Raw genomic sequence first — 19,349 nt, 5'->3', positions numbered from 1 at the left:
GTCACATATCAAATATCCTGCATATCAGATAGTTACATTATGATTTATAACGGTAGCAGAACTATTGTTGTAAAGTAGCAATGAAATACTTTTATGGTTGGGGGTCACCACAACATGAGGAACTGTGGTAAAGTGCCACAGCATTAAGAAGGTTGAGAAGCACTGCTCTACACTGATACACTGAAACATCCCCTGATTACCCATAATTCCTAACTCAATGCAAATGCTATCGACCGTTGCTACACTGTGTTTAGGAAAAGGCAACAAAAAAGGTCTGTCCATGGTGTGGTGTGGTGTGGTGTGGTGTGTGTGTGTGTGTGTGTGTGTGTGTGTGTGTGTGTGTGTGTTCTATCAGAGCCAGATGAACCTACAGACACAGAATCTAAGACATGTGGCTGGCAGAACACGTTGCAGTACTGGAGACTGAACTCAGAACCCTGTATATGCCAGGCAAGTCCTCTGCCGTCCTAAAGGATGATTCACACTTTATACGAATACCTTTCAAAGAGTAGCAGACCTTCAGCAACGCTGCTGTGTCCATCTCCTTACTGTGGATCACCAGCCTCCTTGCTCCCAGCCAGCACATGTCACCCACTGAGCGAAACTGGAGACATGACTTGGATTCGCACCGTTGTGTCTACAGGCTGCCACAAATGCTCTACTACACTCAAGGCAATGTTATACTCAGCTCTAACCAATACAGCATGATTGGTGTAACCTAGGGTTGCTCAGTGTTGAAAATGTTGGAATTTGGGGCCAATACTTTATTAATTTTTTCTTATTCTTTCTTATTAATTCTTCATTATTTATTTATTTAATCCTTTCTTATAAGGCTAACCTGTGCACCGTGGAAATTTTAAGAATATCCCTGGTCTCTGAAAGATGCCAGTAGTAACCCACTTGTGAGAGCCAAACTCTTCTTTGGCAATGTCAAATATCACCTAGGAGACAACATGCTCCATCTCAGAATCACTGGTCTAACCTGAGGACTATGGCCCTGTTCTCAGCCAGCCAGCCACCCGTCTATCCAGGCAGGCCACCAGTTTGGGTCAGTGACCCCTAGTGAGTTGTTTTGCCTCCTGCTGCTGTTGACTCCTACAGATCACAGGCTCAGAGGCCTGGTGATCCCCCCAGAAGCAAGAGGTGTCCAGTGGGGCTGGGAAGATGGTGCCGGGGTAAAGTGTTTGCCAGGTGATCATGAGGACCTAAGTTTGGAGTCCCCGCCCATACATAAAGGCAGGCACTGGGCATGGTGGAGTGACTTGAAATATCAGTGCTGGCAGACAGAGACCGGAGGATACTGAGTTCGCTGGTCAGACACTCTAGCTGAGTGAGAAAGCTCCAGGGTCAGCAAGAAGCCCTGTCTCAAAAAAACACAGTGTTCTCAGTTCAGCAGGGGCCTGGATATCAGTGGTGACCTGGCACCCGGCTCCTGGGTAGATAATGGGGTTCTGTTTCTCTCAGGAACAGCTAGAACCCTTTGGGGTAAGGGCTGTGTGTGCCAGACTGGGGTGTGGAAAAGGTTTTCCACAGAGTGTTACAGTTTAGTTCTCTTAGAATGAGATCGCAGGTAACAATGGAATCTTGGATGTTACAAAGCCTTTGTAATACCAAAGTGTTAGAGCTCTTAATTAAGCTGCTGTGCTGAGCACAGCAGAGGTGCAGGCAAAAGCCCATGCCTGTTGGGCTTGCAGCCAAGACACAGGCCTGGTAAGCCCCAGGCCCAGCAAGGCCCAGGCCCAGTGGGTTAGAGGGTAGGCTCAGTGAGAGAAGGCCCAGTGGGGAATAAATGATGAATCTCAGATGGCCAGGGTGGAAGGTTGACAGTATCATGCTGCACGAAACCAGCCAGCATGTACGCACCCCAGCACATTTATTTAAATTGAGGGTTTTATAATCTTTGGGCAGTAGGAAGAATTTATTGGGTGAATGTGTTTGATTCAACAGCGTAGGTGGGTCAGTGATACTTGATTTACATGTAGTGGTACAGTCCCTCATTTTCCCTGCAGTCACATTGTCCTAGAAGGAGAACACAGAGTCCCTCTGTGGTAGGCTCCTGTCCTGTTCCCTGTTTTCTCCCTCTTCCGATGTCCATCTCATTTGCCTTTCTAAATGAGGATTGAGCATCTTACCAGGGTCCTCCTTGATTTGCTTCTTTAGGTATACAAATTTTTGTATGTTTATTCTATATTATAAGTCTACTATCCACTTATAATTGAGTATATACCATGTGTGTGTTTCTATTTCTGGGATACCTCACTCTAGATGATCTTTTCTAGATCCACCATTTGCCTGCAAACAGAGGGACTCTGAAAGACTCTACCCTGCAGGGTATCAAAGCAGATGCTGAGACTCATAGCCAAACTTTGGGCAGAAGGGGGAGATAGAAAGACCTGGAGGGGACAGGAGCTCCACAAGGAGAGCAACAGAATAAAAAAATTTGGACCTAGGGGTGTTTTCTGAGACTGATATTCCAACCTAGGACGATTCATGAAGATAACCTAGAACTCCTGCACAGATGTAGCCCATAGCAGTTCAGTCTCTCCATAGTAAGGGGAACAGGGACTGTCTCTGACATGAACTCAGTGGCTGGCTCTTTGATCACCTCACCCTGTGGAAGATAACAGAGAAAGACAATGCAGCCAGTCCTGATGAGACTTGATAGACTACGGTCAGATGGAAGGAGAGAAGGATTTCCCCTATCAGTGGACTGGAGGAAGGGCATGGGAGGAAAAGAGGGATGGAGGGAGAGTGGGATTGGGAGGGGATGAGGGAGGGGGCTACAGTTGGGATACAAAGTGAATAAACTATAATTAAAAATAAATTTAAAAACTATAATTAAAATATTTTTTTAATTTTTAAAAAAGAAAAAAACTTAAAAAAAAAAAGGAGAACACGGTACTTAATTATCCTATAGGTGGGGGAATCTCCAAGTACAACTGAAGGTCGCTGATAAAGGTATTTCTAGGCATTGCCAGATGCTTGTTGGACCAGTTTTCTTATCAAGAAAGAGTCCAGCCTGTAATCTGTCCTGAGGGCTGTGTGACACTCCTTACAAAATCTGGGGGAAAAAAGTCACCCAGATCAGGGGAGACTTTTAGAACCTGGATGAGAAAAGGGAGTCAACTATCATAGACTGAGCACAAGCAAATGGATATCCGGAGACAGCAGACTTTAACCTAACCCAGCAAAGCTCCACAGGAGAGCAATTAGAGGACACCCAACATCAACCTTTAGCTTCCACAAATGTATGAGCACATACATACATACACACATACATACAGAGCGGGGAGGATAAGTCAACAGGCTAAGAGGAACTGGTGGACAATCATCATCATCATCATCATCAGGGTCCGTGATGTAACAGAATCAAAGCCAGCTCTGGGTAGGATCTGTCATGGCTTCTAATAAGGTGTGAGAAATAGATGTCTGTCTTCTTTAAGTCATCACCAGGATGGGATTTTTGTTACTGGAAACAGAAACCATTACAAGCAAGTGCTAGAGAGAACAGGTGGACCACTCTGTCTCAGGGACACTTTCTTTTAGGGGGCATGAAGACCAGGCCCAGGCTCAGAGGGCTTATGAGTGGGAAACAGAAACATCTCACTTCCTTTCTCTCTTTTGTCCAAGTAGCTACCCTCCATGTTGTCTATCTTACAAAACCCAACTGAGGCCTCCCTCCTGCCACTGCAGACCAATCCTTGATGCCATCACCACTGTGCCTACTCTCACCTACAACTTAGGCCCTGAAAGTAGTGCCAGTTGTGCTGCAGGGGCCAGGCTCCAGCACAGCAGGGTGACACTCCTCCTATGAGACTCTGTGGTGGCAACCTGGCAGTCCTGGGACATCACAGCTTACCTAGGCCTTCAGCTGGCCTTGCTGGAGTGTCTATGTCTCTCAGAGGCTGGGCTGCAGCCCAGTGGTCCACAAACATAGTCACTCACCTCCTCTGCTGTGCTGCTCTCTAAGGTCACATTCTATAAAAACTCGAGTACCCTCAGTGTGGAGTGCCTGCTTGTTGTCAGCATCCTTCTGGCTCATAACTTCAACAGGAAACTCCTACCTCCCATATAAACTGAAAGCAGCTTCTGCATTGACACAAATCATCTGCTCTTTGAGAAGCAGGTCATGAGGGCTTGTCTAAGATGAGAGCAAACACACAGGAGTACTGTCTGCAGTACACGCTCGCCTCCCTTCCAATCCACTTTGTTCCTGAGAACTACAGGAGGACCCTAGGCTTCAGCTCCATTCTCTCCCTCCCATAGGCTGCAGCAATTACATCACACTTCAGAAATAAAGTGAACTCAGTTGAGCAAGTCTGGAACCTGGCAACCTCACGGAAAAAAAAAAATCCTATCTTTACACAGCTCCTCACAGCCACCTAAGGAAATAGACCTGTCACTGTGGTGCATTAATATTCCACAGTGAATATTCCACCCGTTGACAAGGTACCACGTGCCCCTTTCCATTCTTATCAGAATGGCTGACATTATCAGGAAACCTGATCTAAACAGCCACCAGGTCGGCCTGCAGAATCGGCTGCATTTGTCATTAAATTCAGAGTTCCGATAATTCTAACATTATTTTATTCTATCTGACAATGCAGATAAGTGCTGACATGTGCCTGTGTGTTACAGACTGTGGGAAATATAAAGGGTTTAGGGGGTCAGCCAATTCAATCATTCATCATTTCTAGGTGAAGTGGATCCAACTGGATGTAATAAAATTACAAGTCAGCAACAAAAATCTGATGTTAAAAGCACCCAGGAACTGAAGACTCCTACATTCTAAAACAAGCAAACAAAAAAAATCGGAATGCGATGCATACCATTACTATGTAGTAGTGCATGTGCCTTTTGCTTTTTTAATAATCCTCTGATGACCATTCTGCGGTCTGCTGTTGAATCACTGTCCTCCGCCATCCATGAATACACTCTATGCTGAGGGGCCAATTTAAAGAAAAGCACAGGCAGCTTGTACCGATGAGTACCTCCACTTTCTTAACACTGCTGTATTTAATGAAAATAAGAATCAAATTACGGGGTGAACCTTTAAAATGTCTCAACAGGCATCCTTGCTGCTGTCTAACAAATCAGGGGAGGCCATTCAGTCGCACACTGGTTTCTTTTAAAATACACACATCTACTCTAAAAGGAAAATGAAGCTCAGTTTCTGGAGAAGACTTGTAAGCTAGTAAGAAAGGATATTCTAGAGGTTAAGCGTTCCACCCAACGCTTCTTGGGGAGCTCGCATGCACCCCGAAGGAGTTGCCATGCCAGTGTGGTCTGCGGCAGAGGAGGGAAGGAGGGTTGTATCTGAGAACAGGCAGGTCTCTTGCTCTCTTTTTTTAAAATCCTATCCCACTTTAGCTGTATATGCTTCTCTTGGTGGGACACAACCACATTCCTAGAAGTCATCTGGCAATATCTGCAGGCCTTTTGGGGTGTCCCAACTGGAGGGTGCTCCAGCCATCTGCTGAGTGGAAGCCATAGATGCAGCTAATGCCTGACAATGGCAGGATGACTCAACAAGGACTGAGCATGTGCCCATGTCACGACTGTTAAGAAGTTATGTGCTCATTAGCACGAACATCTCATCACAAGGATGATTTTCAAAGAGAAGCATGTACACTCTGTTTTTCATTCATTCATAAATAACCCCTGATCATGCAAATGTATCAACAATGAAAGCTGATCATAACCAGCGAGTACTGACAGCTTCCTCCAAGCCACCCTGTCGTCATGTGAACAAACTCTGCCCACAACTCCATGTGACGTTGATAATTCAAATTAATTAGCTGGGGAAAATGCACCCAATGTGATTGACACCCTAACTTTTGGGTTGAAGAACATAAATCCTTAAAGATCTGCATTCAGTTATAACTAGGTCTTGACACAGTAAAAAATGGACGAAGCTTTCACCCAACACAATAGCCTCAAATAATCAGCATTTAATTAGAAATAATCATTTCTCATTGGAATGGAACAGGAGGGCCTTACCTCTGCTAAAACTGATATCTAGCCTTTAAAAAGCAAATGCACTTCAATTAAAGGCACAATTAGTGGGGTCAATTTCAAAATACACTTTAACATGTATATGTTTGTTGGCTGTGTGTATACACACCTATGCACACAGGCCACAGCTTGCATGTACAACTTGCAGGAGGAATCAGTTCTTTCCCACCATATGGGTACTAGGGTACCCACCTCGGGTAACTAGGATGGCACGAGCCCAGTGGTCTGACCTTGTGTCCTCAAGAACTCATATGCTGGAATGTTGTACCCACTGTGATGGTAGTAAGAACTGGGACTGTTAGGACATGCTCTGTCCTGAGAGCAAGGTCCCCACAAATGGGATCAGTGCCCATTTAAGAATCTTAAGGGAGGCTCCTTGCTCTGCTATGTGAAGACAGAAGGAAGCTTGACTCTTCACCAGATATCAAAACTACTGGTGCCTTGATGTGGTGCTGCCCAGACTCTAAAACAGAGAACAGCACACAGATACTGTTAATAGGCACCGCTCCTCAGGTTCAGGTACACCCAGTGCCAAGAACAAAGATAATTTAAAACAACCATGTTAAAAAACAGCAACACCCCCGAGGTGTTAGGTTAACTCTGCACCCACTGTATTGGGCACTTTACATTTGTTTTCTCAATTAATTCTTGAAGAAACTGCTTGGGATACCCGGGTGCCGATCATTACAGTGTCAAGACAGAAAAGGAACTAAGATCAGTCACAAGGACTTTCACGTGGAAGTGCCATCAAACATATCCACAGGATGTATCATATTCATCCTCAGGGAGGAGGGAGAGAGTTCTCATCCTGAACATGGAAGCATTTCTACAGGTGGAGGACATACAGAGCAAGTGCATATCCGTTGATCCAGCCTCAGCCTAAGGCTATCCCCAAAGAGACCCTACCAGGAGCAGCCCAGCTCAGTCCCTGACCCCATCACCTGGGTCACCTTCAACACTTCGGTCCTTAGGACACAGACAGGCCAGAATAGACAATGCATATTTTTGTACACATGTGCTCAGGTATATATGCACATAAGCAGCCCAGAGCTGTTGTCTGCAATCATCCTTGAGCCTCATACTTCATTCAGCCAGCCTACCCAGCCAGGTTGTTTCTGAGACCCTTACTGTCCTCATGCTCCACATGAGGAGTTACAGATGGGCTGCCATGCACACTGAGCACTTATGTGGGTCCTAGGAGTCCCAATTCTAGGCCTCAGGCATGTGGGACAACTCTATCCACTGAGATAGTCGCCAGCCCCCAGCATACACACTCTTAAAAGACAAATCTGAGCACAGCAAGAGCTGACGGTAAGACAGACAGGGGTGAGGGAACATGCCATCAGGTAGAAACGGGGGTTCAGGGAATGTCCAGTGCCGTGCCAGGCTAGCCCTGAAAGTCACTTACTTTGAGTCCTCCCTACCCCCACATTCACACACACACACCTTGAACGTACACAGATCTCATGGATCCCAGGCGGGCCTTAGTCTTGCTATGCAGCTGAGGATGGCTTTGACCGCCTTACCCTACGGCCTCTGCATCTTGAGTGCTTGGATTATGGGCATGCATCACCATGCCCGGTTTTGTGTTGTGTTAGAATTGAGTCCCAGGGCTCTGTGTATGCTAGAAGAGCATTCTATAGACTAAGCTATACACGCCAGCTTGTTTGGGGCTTGTAAAAAAATTTTTTTTTAAAAATCTATTCTTTACTGCCACTGTTTCTGTGAGAGGCATGGGTCTGTTTAAGATGCATCCTTTAAAGGAGCCCTTGGCATATCTGGGGCCTAGAGATGCACAGGACAGGTGGACTTACCTGCCAGCATCAGGGCTCGCACACATTCCGTTCTGCCCTGCATGGCCGCTTTCATCAGGGCAGTGAAGCCAAAGATATTCCTTTTTTCTAGGTCCAGACCGGGAAAATAATTCAGCAAGTAGTTGGTGATGGTGGCATGCCCTGAAAGAGAATGATGCATCGATGTAGGTTCACATAGCCACAAAGGTGATCACTCCCATGCAGCAGAGAGAGAGAGAGACAAGACCCTGCTCAGCATTAACCCGTGCTGGCTGTCCCCTGTGTGTGTACTCTTTAAATTCCAGCACAGTTCTCCTGGACGTGGGGAGCAGAGGAATGCTGTAGACACTGCTCCAGCCACACAGGGTAGCTCGCCGCCATGGCCGTCTCTGAGAATCTGCCTCGGAAGAGTGGGTTCCAGAATAGAAGGAGAAGCTAAGGGGGAGGGCGTGCCTGTCTTTGGCCTTTGTGGCCCTCCCCCATCTTTCCACTGGGTGAGCACAGTATTAAATCCCCCCAATACATGGAGTGGCTTCAACCACGCCCAAGTGACACAGATATCCAGGTTGAAACGCCTATGAACCCCCATGAAGGACATTATAAACTCCAGGCTTCTGTCTACACTCTCCAAATTCAATTCTTGGGATTGACCTGTCACCAACCTATAAGTTAAAAATAAACAAGCCACATTAAACTAGAGTTCTAATTCTTAAGGTGGGTCAGTGTCTTGCTGAGTGTTCCGGAGCTGACAAGACCAGGCTGGGCTCCAGGCTCCATCTGCAGTCACTGACCACTTGGCCTCTTTCATGTGAGGGGGTCAGGACGAAGCTGGGGGTCAGGAGGCCGTGATAGCTCAACAGCTCTAAAGCCGGCGGGGTAGCAGAAGACCTCTGATCTAAAGTTAGCTTGTGCTCTGCCTGAACACTTGCCACACCAGTCAGCTTTAGACTGGGTCTCAGGGAAGCCAGTTGTGATCTGTTTCCATCTTTCCTTTAAAATGGTGACACTGCCTGTCACTCACAATGCACAGCACACACTCTACCCTCGTCTCCACTTGCTCTGACTTTTAAGACCAGTTCACATTCGCAGTGTCAGAAGCATCAGCCCCACCTTTAATCTCTACTGAACGCAGCAGTCTGCATGGTAGAGCTGCTGTTCTCCCTCCCGGAAAAGCCCAGGAATGCAGGAGTGACTCTCAGATCATAAAGGTTCCTGCCTGCAGTCAGGATATAGCCTCCCCATGGTGGATTTCCTAACCTCAACATGCTTTACACAAAGCATCTATATAATGGGCAATGTGCTTTATAGATGTTCTGTTTCCTTCTCTCTGCCCATTCAAGGATGGCTCTGTGTGTGTGTGTGGTGTTTATTTATAGCAAACAGATAATCTTTTTAGTGTAAGGGTACGCAGATATTCAAACCTGGTTTGAGTCTAACCCAACTTACACATTGCAGGAGATGGTTCCATCTTAAAAGCAGGCTCACCACAGAGATGCTGCAGTGAGCCTTACCCTGCCCAAGTAAAGGGCACAGGCGGTACCCAACATAACCACGAGGTCACCACTATATTTAAGGCAGCTTGCTCAAAAAAATACTAGAGTCCAATTCCCAGACCTGCCCCTCAAAATCTGAGGCCATCTTGAGAAGGGGGCCAGTTTTTCTGTGTCTGTAAAACGGGGAGATAATATCGACGCACAATTACAAAAGGCACAGCAGAGTAAGTGTGCAGAACGTTCCCAGCAAAAAAGACAAATAGAAAAATTCTGGTCTCACCTATATCTCACCCTCAGCATGGGAGGCTGAGGCAGAAGTTCAAGGTCATCTTAGCTACATAACAGGTCTGGAATACTTGGGACCCTGCCTGAAAAACAAACAAGCATACAAAACCAAACAACTGAAAAAGCAAACCACACATAGAAACTGAAGATCTCCAACAGGCAACAACTCTACTGTCGCCAGGCAGAAAGCAACTCCTTGCTCCTGACGTGAAGGCTGAGCCGGGAGACTTCTCTCCACCGCATATAAAACATGGGAGAAGGCAGTGGAGAACCTGGCCACCACTACCGAGCCAGGTGACCAAAGTTGTGTTTGCAGCACAGCCCTCTGAGGATGATGAGGTAGCACTGTGCCCTCTGTTGCCCCAAAGAACTCTGTAACCCAATCACCTGGCAGGTACCTGGCACAGCTCAAATAACAGACATCCTACAACACACCAGATTGTGTATGCAGATCTATTAAAATCATCAAACACAAAGACAGACTGGGGAAGTGTTACATCCACAAGGAGCCTGGAGACACAGAAACACAGTTTCAAAGGTCCCAGCCCACAGTCACCCAGGCCTGTTGTATTTGGCCTGTAGCTGCACAGTACAGCATGGTGGGAGCATATGACAAGGAGGCTGCTCATGTAATAGCAGTCAGTAAGCAAAAGGGGCTGAGATACTGTTACTCATTTTTAAAACGTGTCCCTAATGACCTAATTTCCTCCCAGGAGGCTCTACCTCCTAAAGGTTTCCTCAACACATTGACATTTGAAGAACATTTGATGTCTGTTTTATAGCTGGTAACTATGGGGCACACTGGGACAGGCCAGAAGGTTCAGAGTATAGAGGCACTTGCTCCTAAGTCTCATGATCTGAGTTGTCCCCTGACTTCCATACCCAAGCTCTGGGTCACGCATGTGCCAGCACACAAGACGCTAAGTATTAACCCTCTGCTTGATGTATCGCCGGCAAAGGTTTTGTTCTCATTTTGTAGGGCGCTTCTTCGCTTGCTTGACAGTTCCTTTTGCAGTTGAGTTTTGCATGGTCTCATCTTCAATTGTTGGCCTCATTTCCTGAGTCGTTGGATTCCCACTTAGATATCCTTCTCTGAGTCTGCATGCTCCAGTGCACTCTCTGCCTTCCCTTTTAGCAGCTGCAGGCTTTACCTTGGGGTTTTTGATTCGTTTGGAGTTGGTTTTTTTGTGCAGTGAGAGAGAAAGGTCTAGTTTCTTTCCTCTGTGTTTGGATGTCTAGTTTTCCCAGCAGCACTTGCTGGAGTGGTTGTCTTTTCTCCAGGATTTATCTTCGGTCACGTGGCTGTAGTTGTGTACCCTTAAATCTGGGTTCTTGAGTCTATCTACATGCTTGTCTTTGTGCTAATACCACTCTGTTTTCACTAATCTAACTCGGTAGTATAATTTGGGTATACTGAGTCTTTTTTGCTTCTGATTGTCTTTAGCCCTCCCTTTTAATTTCTTGTGGACCAGTGTTGCAGCTTATTGGGGTACTAATTCTAAATCATAGCCATGAGGCATGCATAACTCAAAACATTCCCTTATGTAAAACAATGTGGTTTATTTTTTATTGAAAAGAATAAGAAGAAAACAAGTTGGTGAATTGAATGAAGGCAATTTACTTCATTCAAGAAGTTTGGGAAGTAATTCATGTAGGTGGTCTGGTGTGTGTGTGTGTGTGTGTGTGTATGTGTGTGTGTGTGTTCAGGTGCATGTGTGCATGTGTGTGCATGCCCAGAACCTGGCACCTGTCCATCTATCTAGCCTGGCTGGCCAACAAACCTCCCCTCTCCATGTTCCCAGAACTGGGGTGGCAGACATGCTCAGCTTTTTTCCCCGTGGGTTGTGTGGATCTGGCCTCAGGTCCTCATGCTCCTGTGGCAAGCACTTTACAGACAAGCCAGCTCTGGAGCCCCAAGCTATTAACTGTTCGATCGCCTGCCTCATAGCAAACTGCTCTGCCAGGAGATAACATTTCTCACCTCACAGGGCCCTGAATCACAGGAAGGAAACACTCGGTTTCCCCACATCCCCCCTCCCAGACACCTCCACAGTCACAGGCAGTCTCTGCTGCCTCTCTCCTACTGAAAAAACCCAGGTGACCCTGTCCCCGATGAAGTTTCCAACTGCCCAGCACTGCAATAATAACACATTTCTTTTCTCATGTGTATTTGTGCACATGTAGTATATGTGCACATGTGAATATGTTTACGGTGGGATGGTGGGATGGTGGGATGGATATACAGATATGTGCATGTGTGGGCATACATGAAGGAACCCAAAGTTGACATTGGAAGTCTTCCTCAATCAGTCTCCACCTTATTTCCAAAGACAGGATCTCTCAGTTGATCTAGAGCTCACTGATACCACTAGCTGATTGCTCCAGAGGCCCCATTCTCTGCCTTTTGAGCAGGGGTGGATCACCACACCTTCTCAGCACTTACATGCCTTCTGAGGATCTGAACTCTGTCCCTCACGATTGCACAGCAGACATCTTAACAACTAAGCCATCTCAGCTTATCAAAGGCTAATCAAAGATGGCAACTTCCCAGCTCTGCAGCAGAAACAGTGGAGACAGAGACAACTGTGATAAGGTAATAACTAAAGATGCCAACCTGTCATCCTACATCCCCTGGGCTTGAGAGCCTTCTGTGCCACTTTCCTGGAATATTTACCTATCATCTGCCTCTGCTCGTCACTCTCACTCTCCTGGCAGACACAGTTCCTCCAGATCACCTGAATGGCTAGGCTCACCATTCTTCACCCTGCTCCTTGCTGTGTGACACCATGGTTCCTATACGCAACCATGGTTGCAAGGAACTCTGCCTTGTGGGACATTTGCAGGTAGGAGGCCAACAGAAACCCAAATGTACTAATGCAAACTCTTATACTGGAGCCTCAACTCTCTTCCCCCCAAAGCAGATCATGCCCCAGCTGGCTCATTGCTCCCAAAATGAGCATGACAAGAAATGCTAGTAAAACATCTGCACTAAAGTGTCCAAGAACAGGGTCCCCAGTTTAACCATAGATGTGACCCATAAAATAAAGACCTCCAGCCTATCCAAGGACTGTGAGAAGTGATGATGTCTGCAACTCAACTCTGCTCGGGCAGGGAATCACCCAGCAGTAGCTAGCTGGCACATGTATGCTCAAGGCTCTCGTCTTTCTCAGGCTAGGGAGATGGCTCAGCTGTTGAGGACTGTTCTTGTATTATTTATTTCATTTTCCATTTAAGTGTTCTGTCTGCATGTATGTCTTCACACCAGAAGAGAACACCAGATCACATCATAGATGGTTGTGAGCCACCATGTGTTTGCTGGGAATTGAACCCAGGACCTTTGGAAGAAGAGCCAGTGCTCTTACCTTCTGAGCCATCTCTCCAGCTCGAGGACTGTTCTTAAAAAGGACCTCAGTTCAGTTCACAGAGCCTATGACAAGTGGCTTACAATTACTTATAACTCCAGTTATATGGGATCTATTGCCTTCTTCTGGCCTCCTCAGGCACCTGCGCTCATGTACACAGATACACACAATACATAATTAAAACTATGAAACATGTATTTCCAACAATAATCCTGTGGGGCCTGTCTTTACATACAGCTACCCACCACTAACCATTCCACTCCTTTTAATCCTCTGCTCACCTGATACTGACACTCATCCAGCTCTGACTGAACTGCCTCCCAACAGTTCTCCATCAATACCCGGAGGTAAATTCAATGCTTATCCGTTCTGTTTCTTGATGGCCCCACAGCTCTGACCAACACACACACACACACACACACACACACACACACACACACACACTCACTCACTCACTCAGAACTGTCTTTCCATGTGTACTTCGGCATCTCACCTCTCTGCTCTTCTTATTCCTGGGAAGCTGCTGCTCCTCAGTTGATAGACAAGCCTTCTCCTCATCCCTCATGCTCTCCTTCCATGATCCCACGTGCTCCATGTAATCAATTATTACCTCTAAATCTCCAAATCACCCATATCTACTTCTATTTTTGCTTCTCATCTGAATATCTGCCTACTGGGTATTTATCCTGGATGCCAAAGCTGAACCCATTGCATCAAACCCCAAACACCTTCCCTTCTGCCTCCCCTCTCCACCCCATTGCCCCTGCAGTGCTTTTTCAGTGATGGACACACCACCAGACATCTGGGCTTTGACCCAAACCCTCCCCCATCTCCCACATGCCACCAGTCGGCAAACTCTGCCAATCTCCTTCCCTTGCCTGTCTTCCAGCATGTCCCTTCTTTGTGCCCACAGATCTGGGCTCTGGTCTGGATGCAGCCACTCCTCCCTGGCTTCCCTGCTGCCCATCCTATACACAGAGCATGTGTGATCTGAGGAGAAGCCTCTGACCACAACAGCCACACTAAGTCACAACTCTCCATGGCTTGAGGCCTCCGCCAGTGGTGAGTTTCCCTTCTTCATCCTCAGTCCTGGTGACCTCACAGCTCTCCTCTGTGTTACCGTTTGCTTTGGAGTTTTTTCAGGCTTTTACACACACACACACACACACACACACACTGAGCACACTGTCCCTCATACCTCCACTCTCACTTTTTTCACCTCTTCCCCATCCCCATTAGAAGTCTTGGTTCCCTTAGAGCAGTGGTTCCCACCTCCCGAATGCTGCTGCCACCCTTTAATAAACTTCCTCATCTTGTTGTGACTCCTAGTCATAAAATTATTTTCACTGCTACTTCGTAACTGTAATTTTGCTACTGATATGAATCATAATGTAGATATCTGATATGCAGGATATCAGATATGTGATCCCTGTGAAAGGGTCTTTTCACCCCAAAGAGGTTGAGAGACACAGGTTGAAAACTGCCTTCTTATGCAGTTTTATTTCTATTCGATCTTGTTTTGAATGTGTAGGAACATAATTATGTACCTGTATAGACTAACAAATCACAGATGAGAAAAGACAAACAATATTTATCTCTCTGGAAACTTTTGTCCACAGTTATATCCATTTTCCTGAAAACAATATAACTTTTTTTTTTTTTTTTAACTTTTAAGTAAGCCTTTATTTCCATGTTTTTCAAAATAAGCTAGTTCAACTGGTTGCTTTGGGACGTGATTTAATCAAAGAGACCAAATCCCATATCCTCATCCAATTCCTCCGACTCTTCCTTGGCTTCAGCCTTGGCTGGAGCAGCAGCAGCAACAGGAGCAGCGGTGGTGGCTGCAGCCACAAGGGCAGCAGCCGCAAATGCAGATGGATCAGCCAAGAAGGCCTTGACCTTCTCAGCAAGTGGGAAGGTGTAGTCAGTCTCCACAGACAAAGCCAGGATCCACTTGTACCCAGTAATGATAGAGTGTGGCACTGAGGCAACAGTTAGGTAACCAATTTGCAGACAAACACTGGCAACATTGCGGACACCCTCTAGGAAGTGAGTGTGCAGTCTGCTCTGTGACGTCAAGCACTTCCGGGTTATAGATGCTGCCATTGTCAAACACCTGCTGGATGATCAGCCCGAAGGAGAAGGGGGAGGTGTTCAACATGTTCAGCAACGTGGCCTCACCGGCTCCCACTTTGTCTCCAGTTTTGATCAACTGCACATCACTCAGAATTTCAATGGTGCCTCTGGAGATTTTAATGGTGATGCCCAAAGCCTGGAAGAATGAGGTCTTCTCAGGTCCTAGACCAGTGTTCTGAGCAGCACAGTGACCTCACATGGGGCGATGGCACCAGCTCGAGCAGTAGCCAGTACCTTATTGGCCAGCAGCATGTCCCTGATCTCAGTGAGGTCCTCCTTGGTGAAGACAAAGCCCACATTTCCCCGGATGTGGGGCAGCAGTTTCTCCAGAGCTGGGTTGTTCTCCAGGTGGCCCCTGATGGCCTTGCGCATCATGGTGTTCTTGCCCATCAGCACGACGGCCTTCCCGTGGAGGGACATGAAGATCTGCTGCATCTGCTGGAGCCCACACTGTCTGCTCCCACAACGAAGCATTTTGGGTAACCATCCACAAGTTGGATGAGCTTAAGGAAGTAGTTGGACTTCCAGGTCGCCCTGTCTTCCCTGGGCATCACGGTGGTGCCTCAGGGATTGCCACGCAGGGTTTAAAGACGATGTCCCTCCACTGAGGATGCCTGGTGAGAGCATAACTTCTTTCTTTATGGCTGAAAAAATTCATTATATACATACAGCACACTTCCTTATACATTCCAGTCACTGGACACCTAGGTTTGTTCTAAAATGTAGCTGTTATGAGTAGTGCCACCGTAAACACTGATGTCTGTGTTATCTACAGCTCCTCTGTAAACCTATGGTCTCTGTATACACCCTACCCAGAACATCCAGCCTCCCTTTGCCTGGCTACCTGAAAGACGGTCCTTCCCTTCCCAATCCTCACTCTTCTCTCATTTTTGCAACGTGGTTTGAACCCTGACCCACAGTGTGTCGAGGCAAGGCACAGCCCCCCAACTGGCTGCAGACTCCAGGCTCAGTGAATACCTATCCAACAAGAAGATCAAAAGATGCTTCCTTCTCCCTTATCAAACACTCCATAGTCATCAAGCCATGACCCTATCATTTAAGTTTAAATGGCCCCACACAGTAATAAATCATTGACTCAATTCAACATTGTCATGAGCATCAACTATGGCTAAAGAGTCTCGTGTCGCTAAGAATAGGGACAGATGAAAAACATCTTTTATTCATGCAAAGCTGCGTTAGAAATGTCAGAAACCTATTAGAGCAGTGTTTCTCAACCTGTGGGTCAAGATTCTTTCACAGATATTCTGCATATCAAAAATTTACATTATGAGTCATAACAGTAGAAGCAAAAATAATTTTATGGTTGGGGCTCACCACAACAAGAGGAACCCTAATAAGGGTTGAGAACCACTGTGTTGGAGAATAAGGGTTGAGAACCACTGTGTTGGAGAATTTGGTTGTCCATAGACTCTTCTGGTTTGACTCACTGTAGTTCCCCAAATCAGGCCAGTAGAGGGAACTGTTGGCTTTGGAAATACAGTATCCCAAAAGGCGCACAGGGATTCCTGGAGAATCCCTACCAGAAGAGGAAAATACCTAAGCTAGGGCAGCAGGGTAAGAGGAGGGAAAGTAGGGGAAGGAATCGGAAAGGAGGGGAGAAAAGGGAGGGGAGGGCAGTGGCTGGGCTGTTCTGCCTCAATGGGCTGCAAGCACAGTGTGCTATAGCTCTGAAGGCTGGGTTCACTGCAAGAGCAGGCAGTGTTAGCAAACCAAAGGCTTACCAAATTCTAACCTTTTCTTTAAAACAGTAAAAGAGGGAAGGAGGAGGGAGAAGGAGGGTGGGTGGGGAGAAAAAAAAAGACCTTCATAAAACTCAAGGTAAAACTCGATCCTGATGATTGAAGGTGAAACAAAATTGTTTTAAAAATGAAGAGCTGGCCAGTACTCACATGCACACATGTGAGAACACAGACACACAGACACACAGACACAGACACAGACACAGACACACACAGACACACACACAGACACACACACACACACACACACACACACACACACGAATGCACACATACACATTTGTTTTACAAATGAAGTGCTGCTCACAACAGAGCAAGCTCCTGCCCTGGTTGCTGAGGTAGCTTTGGGAGGAGAATGGCAAGTTGAAGGTCAGAGGGGCAACTTTGGAGGACCTGCCTCAAAAGAACAAAGGGCTGTGGAGGTGGCTCAGTGGCCTCTGGCCCGCTCCTCAGTTCTCCCCCTCCCATGGGGGCAGGAGTCATAGCAATGGCTCAGCATTAAGAGCACGCTCTGCTAATTCCGGAGAACTAAGTTTGGTTCCGAGCACCCACATCAGGCACTCACAACAGCCATGATCTCACCGGTTTTCATTTTGTTTCTACTGCTGCGGTAAAATGCACTGAAAATTGAAATCAATTTAGAGGAAAAGGGATTTATTCAGCTGACAATTCCAGTTACAGTCCATCACTCAGGGGAAATCAAGGCAGGAGTTGAAGCAGCTAGTCACATGCCATCCACAGTCAAGAACACAGAGAAGGTATACAAGCTTTCTGCCCAACTCACTTTCTCCTCATACGCCCCAGACCCAAACTCACGGGATGGTACTTCTCATATCAATTAATGTCATCTCAGGCGTCCTTGTAGCCAACCTAATCTAGACAATCCCTCCCTGAGGCTGACTCTTGTCCCAGGCCAGGTGGTTCTAGATTGTGTAAAGCTGACAATTAAAACTAACCATTGCACCGGCTCCATTCTTGATATGAAGCTGGAAATAGAAGTAAGCCCAGTATGCTGTGATGGCCGGGCAAAGCTGTTAGACTCTCAAAGAAAGAGCTCCTAACCAGATCAAGGGGAAAAGATGACAATCACAAACTCAACAGCATTATTCTAGACACTTATGGCAGTGTGAATGAGAATGGTCCCCTAAGCTGATATATTTGAATGCTGGATGCCAGTTAGTGGAACTGTTTGGGAAGGAGTAGGAGGTGTGGCCTTGTTGGAGGAAGGGCTTCACTGGGGACTGGCTTTGAGGTTGCAAAGGACCTAGAATAAAGAATGATGGTGTAAAGCCTGTTGTTAAGTGGTGTGGTTACCATGGTTACCTGGGGACCTGCTGAGTGCAGATTAATAAAACAGTGTTAAAAGAGGTAAATGAGTTCTCTCTCACACAAACAATTGGTAGTGACTTTGCTGAAAGCAGCAATTTCTAGATAACGGCTGAAATTAAGAAATCAGTTCCCGAGTAAGGGGAGCAGGTACTGCCTCTGTCATGAACTCGATTGCCTGCTCTTTGATCACCTGCCCCTAACGATTTGGTCTTGCCAGGCCACAGAGGAAGGGGATCCAGGCAGTCTTGATGAGACTTGATAAGCTATGGGCAGATGGCAGAGGAGGAGAACTCTCCCTTTCAGTGGACTAGGGGAAGGGGATAGGGGAGAAGAGGGAGGGAAGGAAGAAAGGGTGGGAATGAGAACAGTTGAGGGAGGGGACTTCAATCAGGCTATATAATGAATAAATTGTGAAAAAAAATTAAAATTTAAAAAATAAAAGACACCAAAAAGAAAGAAAGAAAGAAAGAAAGAAAGAAAGAAAGAAAGAAAGAAAGAAAGAGAGAGAGAGAGGGAGAGAGAAAGAAAGAAAGAAAGAAAGAAAGAAAGAAAGAAAGAAAGAAAGAAAGAAAGAAAGAAAGAAAGAAAGAAAGAGAAAAAGAAAAGAGACAGGAAAAAAAAGAGTGAGAAAGCAAGCAAATAAAAGGGCTATGGCCTCCCTGATAACAATGACAGCCCCGCTTTCCTTTTTTGCACTTGAACTTCACAATGCACCTGTGCCCCTCTAAAGGCATCTTACAGGGGTCAGTGGTGCTGCTGCTAGCATGGCTCCCCCATGACACCTGCTGGGAGAACCTCGGAGACCCAGGCCCCCCTCAGAGTGGGTCTCCTAGTCAGGACACTAGCTTCCCTGACAGTTGGCGAAAGGCCCATACTGTTAGAGCACAAACTCCCGGCACAGGATGTGACAGTAAGGGCTTTAACCAGCTCTGTCCTAAACTGTGGGTGGATTAACCTGAAAAGGTTCTGCAGACGCAGCAGCAGCAGCAGCAGCAGCAGCAGCAGCAGCAGCAGCAGCAGCAGCAGCAGCCGCCGGGCTGTGAATGCTCCCTGCCAGGGACCAAGGCGGCCTCTGGAATTCCTAAACAAATTAGGGAAAATCTTCATCAAGATGAGACAATTAAGACAAAAAAAATAAAAAAAGAGGGGCTGGGATCTCAGAGGTACAGCATTTAC

General features: G+C 46.6%; 1 protein-coding gene and 1 pseudogene across 7 annotated transcripts in view; both read right to left on the bottom strand.

The window, feature by feature from the left end:
* The window catches only part of Ankrd33b (ankyrin repeat domain 33B), a 77,713-nt gene that overhangs the window by 9,538 nt on the left and 48,826 nt on the right, over positions 1–19,349 (bottom strand). For 3 of the 7 annotated variants that reach the window (XR_009590830.1, XM_021651749.2, XM_060380396.1), the window contains one exon: positions 7,830–7,970. The exons of 1 other annotated variant lie outside the window; for it this stretch is intronic. Coding sequence is in view for 4 of the 6 variants with exons in the window: in XM_021651749.2 (XP_021507424.1) it covers positions 7,830–7,970 (141 nt within the window). In the remaining 2 variants the exon portion in view is untranslated. Of the gene's footprint in view, positions 1–7,829; positions 7,971–9,581; positions 9,670–15,138; positions 15,729–19,349 lie in introns of those variants that run through there. 3 more of the 7 variants (XM_060380395.1, XR_002476952.2, XM_060380397.1) reach the window with 3 other exon arrangements.
* On the bottom strand, positions 14,581–15,688 carry LOC110544738 (large ribosomal subunit protein uL10-like; annotated as a pseudogene).

The sequence above is a fragment of the Meriones unguiculatus genome, chromosome 3 (genome assembly GCF_030254825.1).
Source record: "Meriones unguiculatus strain TT.TT164.6M chromosome 3, Bangor_MerUng_6.1, whole genome shotgun sequence".
Taxonomy (NCBI): Eukaryota; Metazoa; Chordata; class Mammalia; order Rodentia; family Muridae; genus Meriones; species Meriones unguiculatus.
This window is presented reverse-complemented; position numbering and strand designations above follow the sequence as displayed.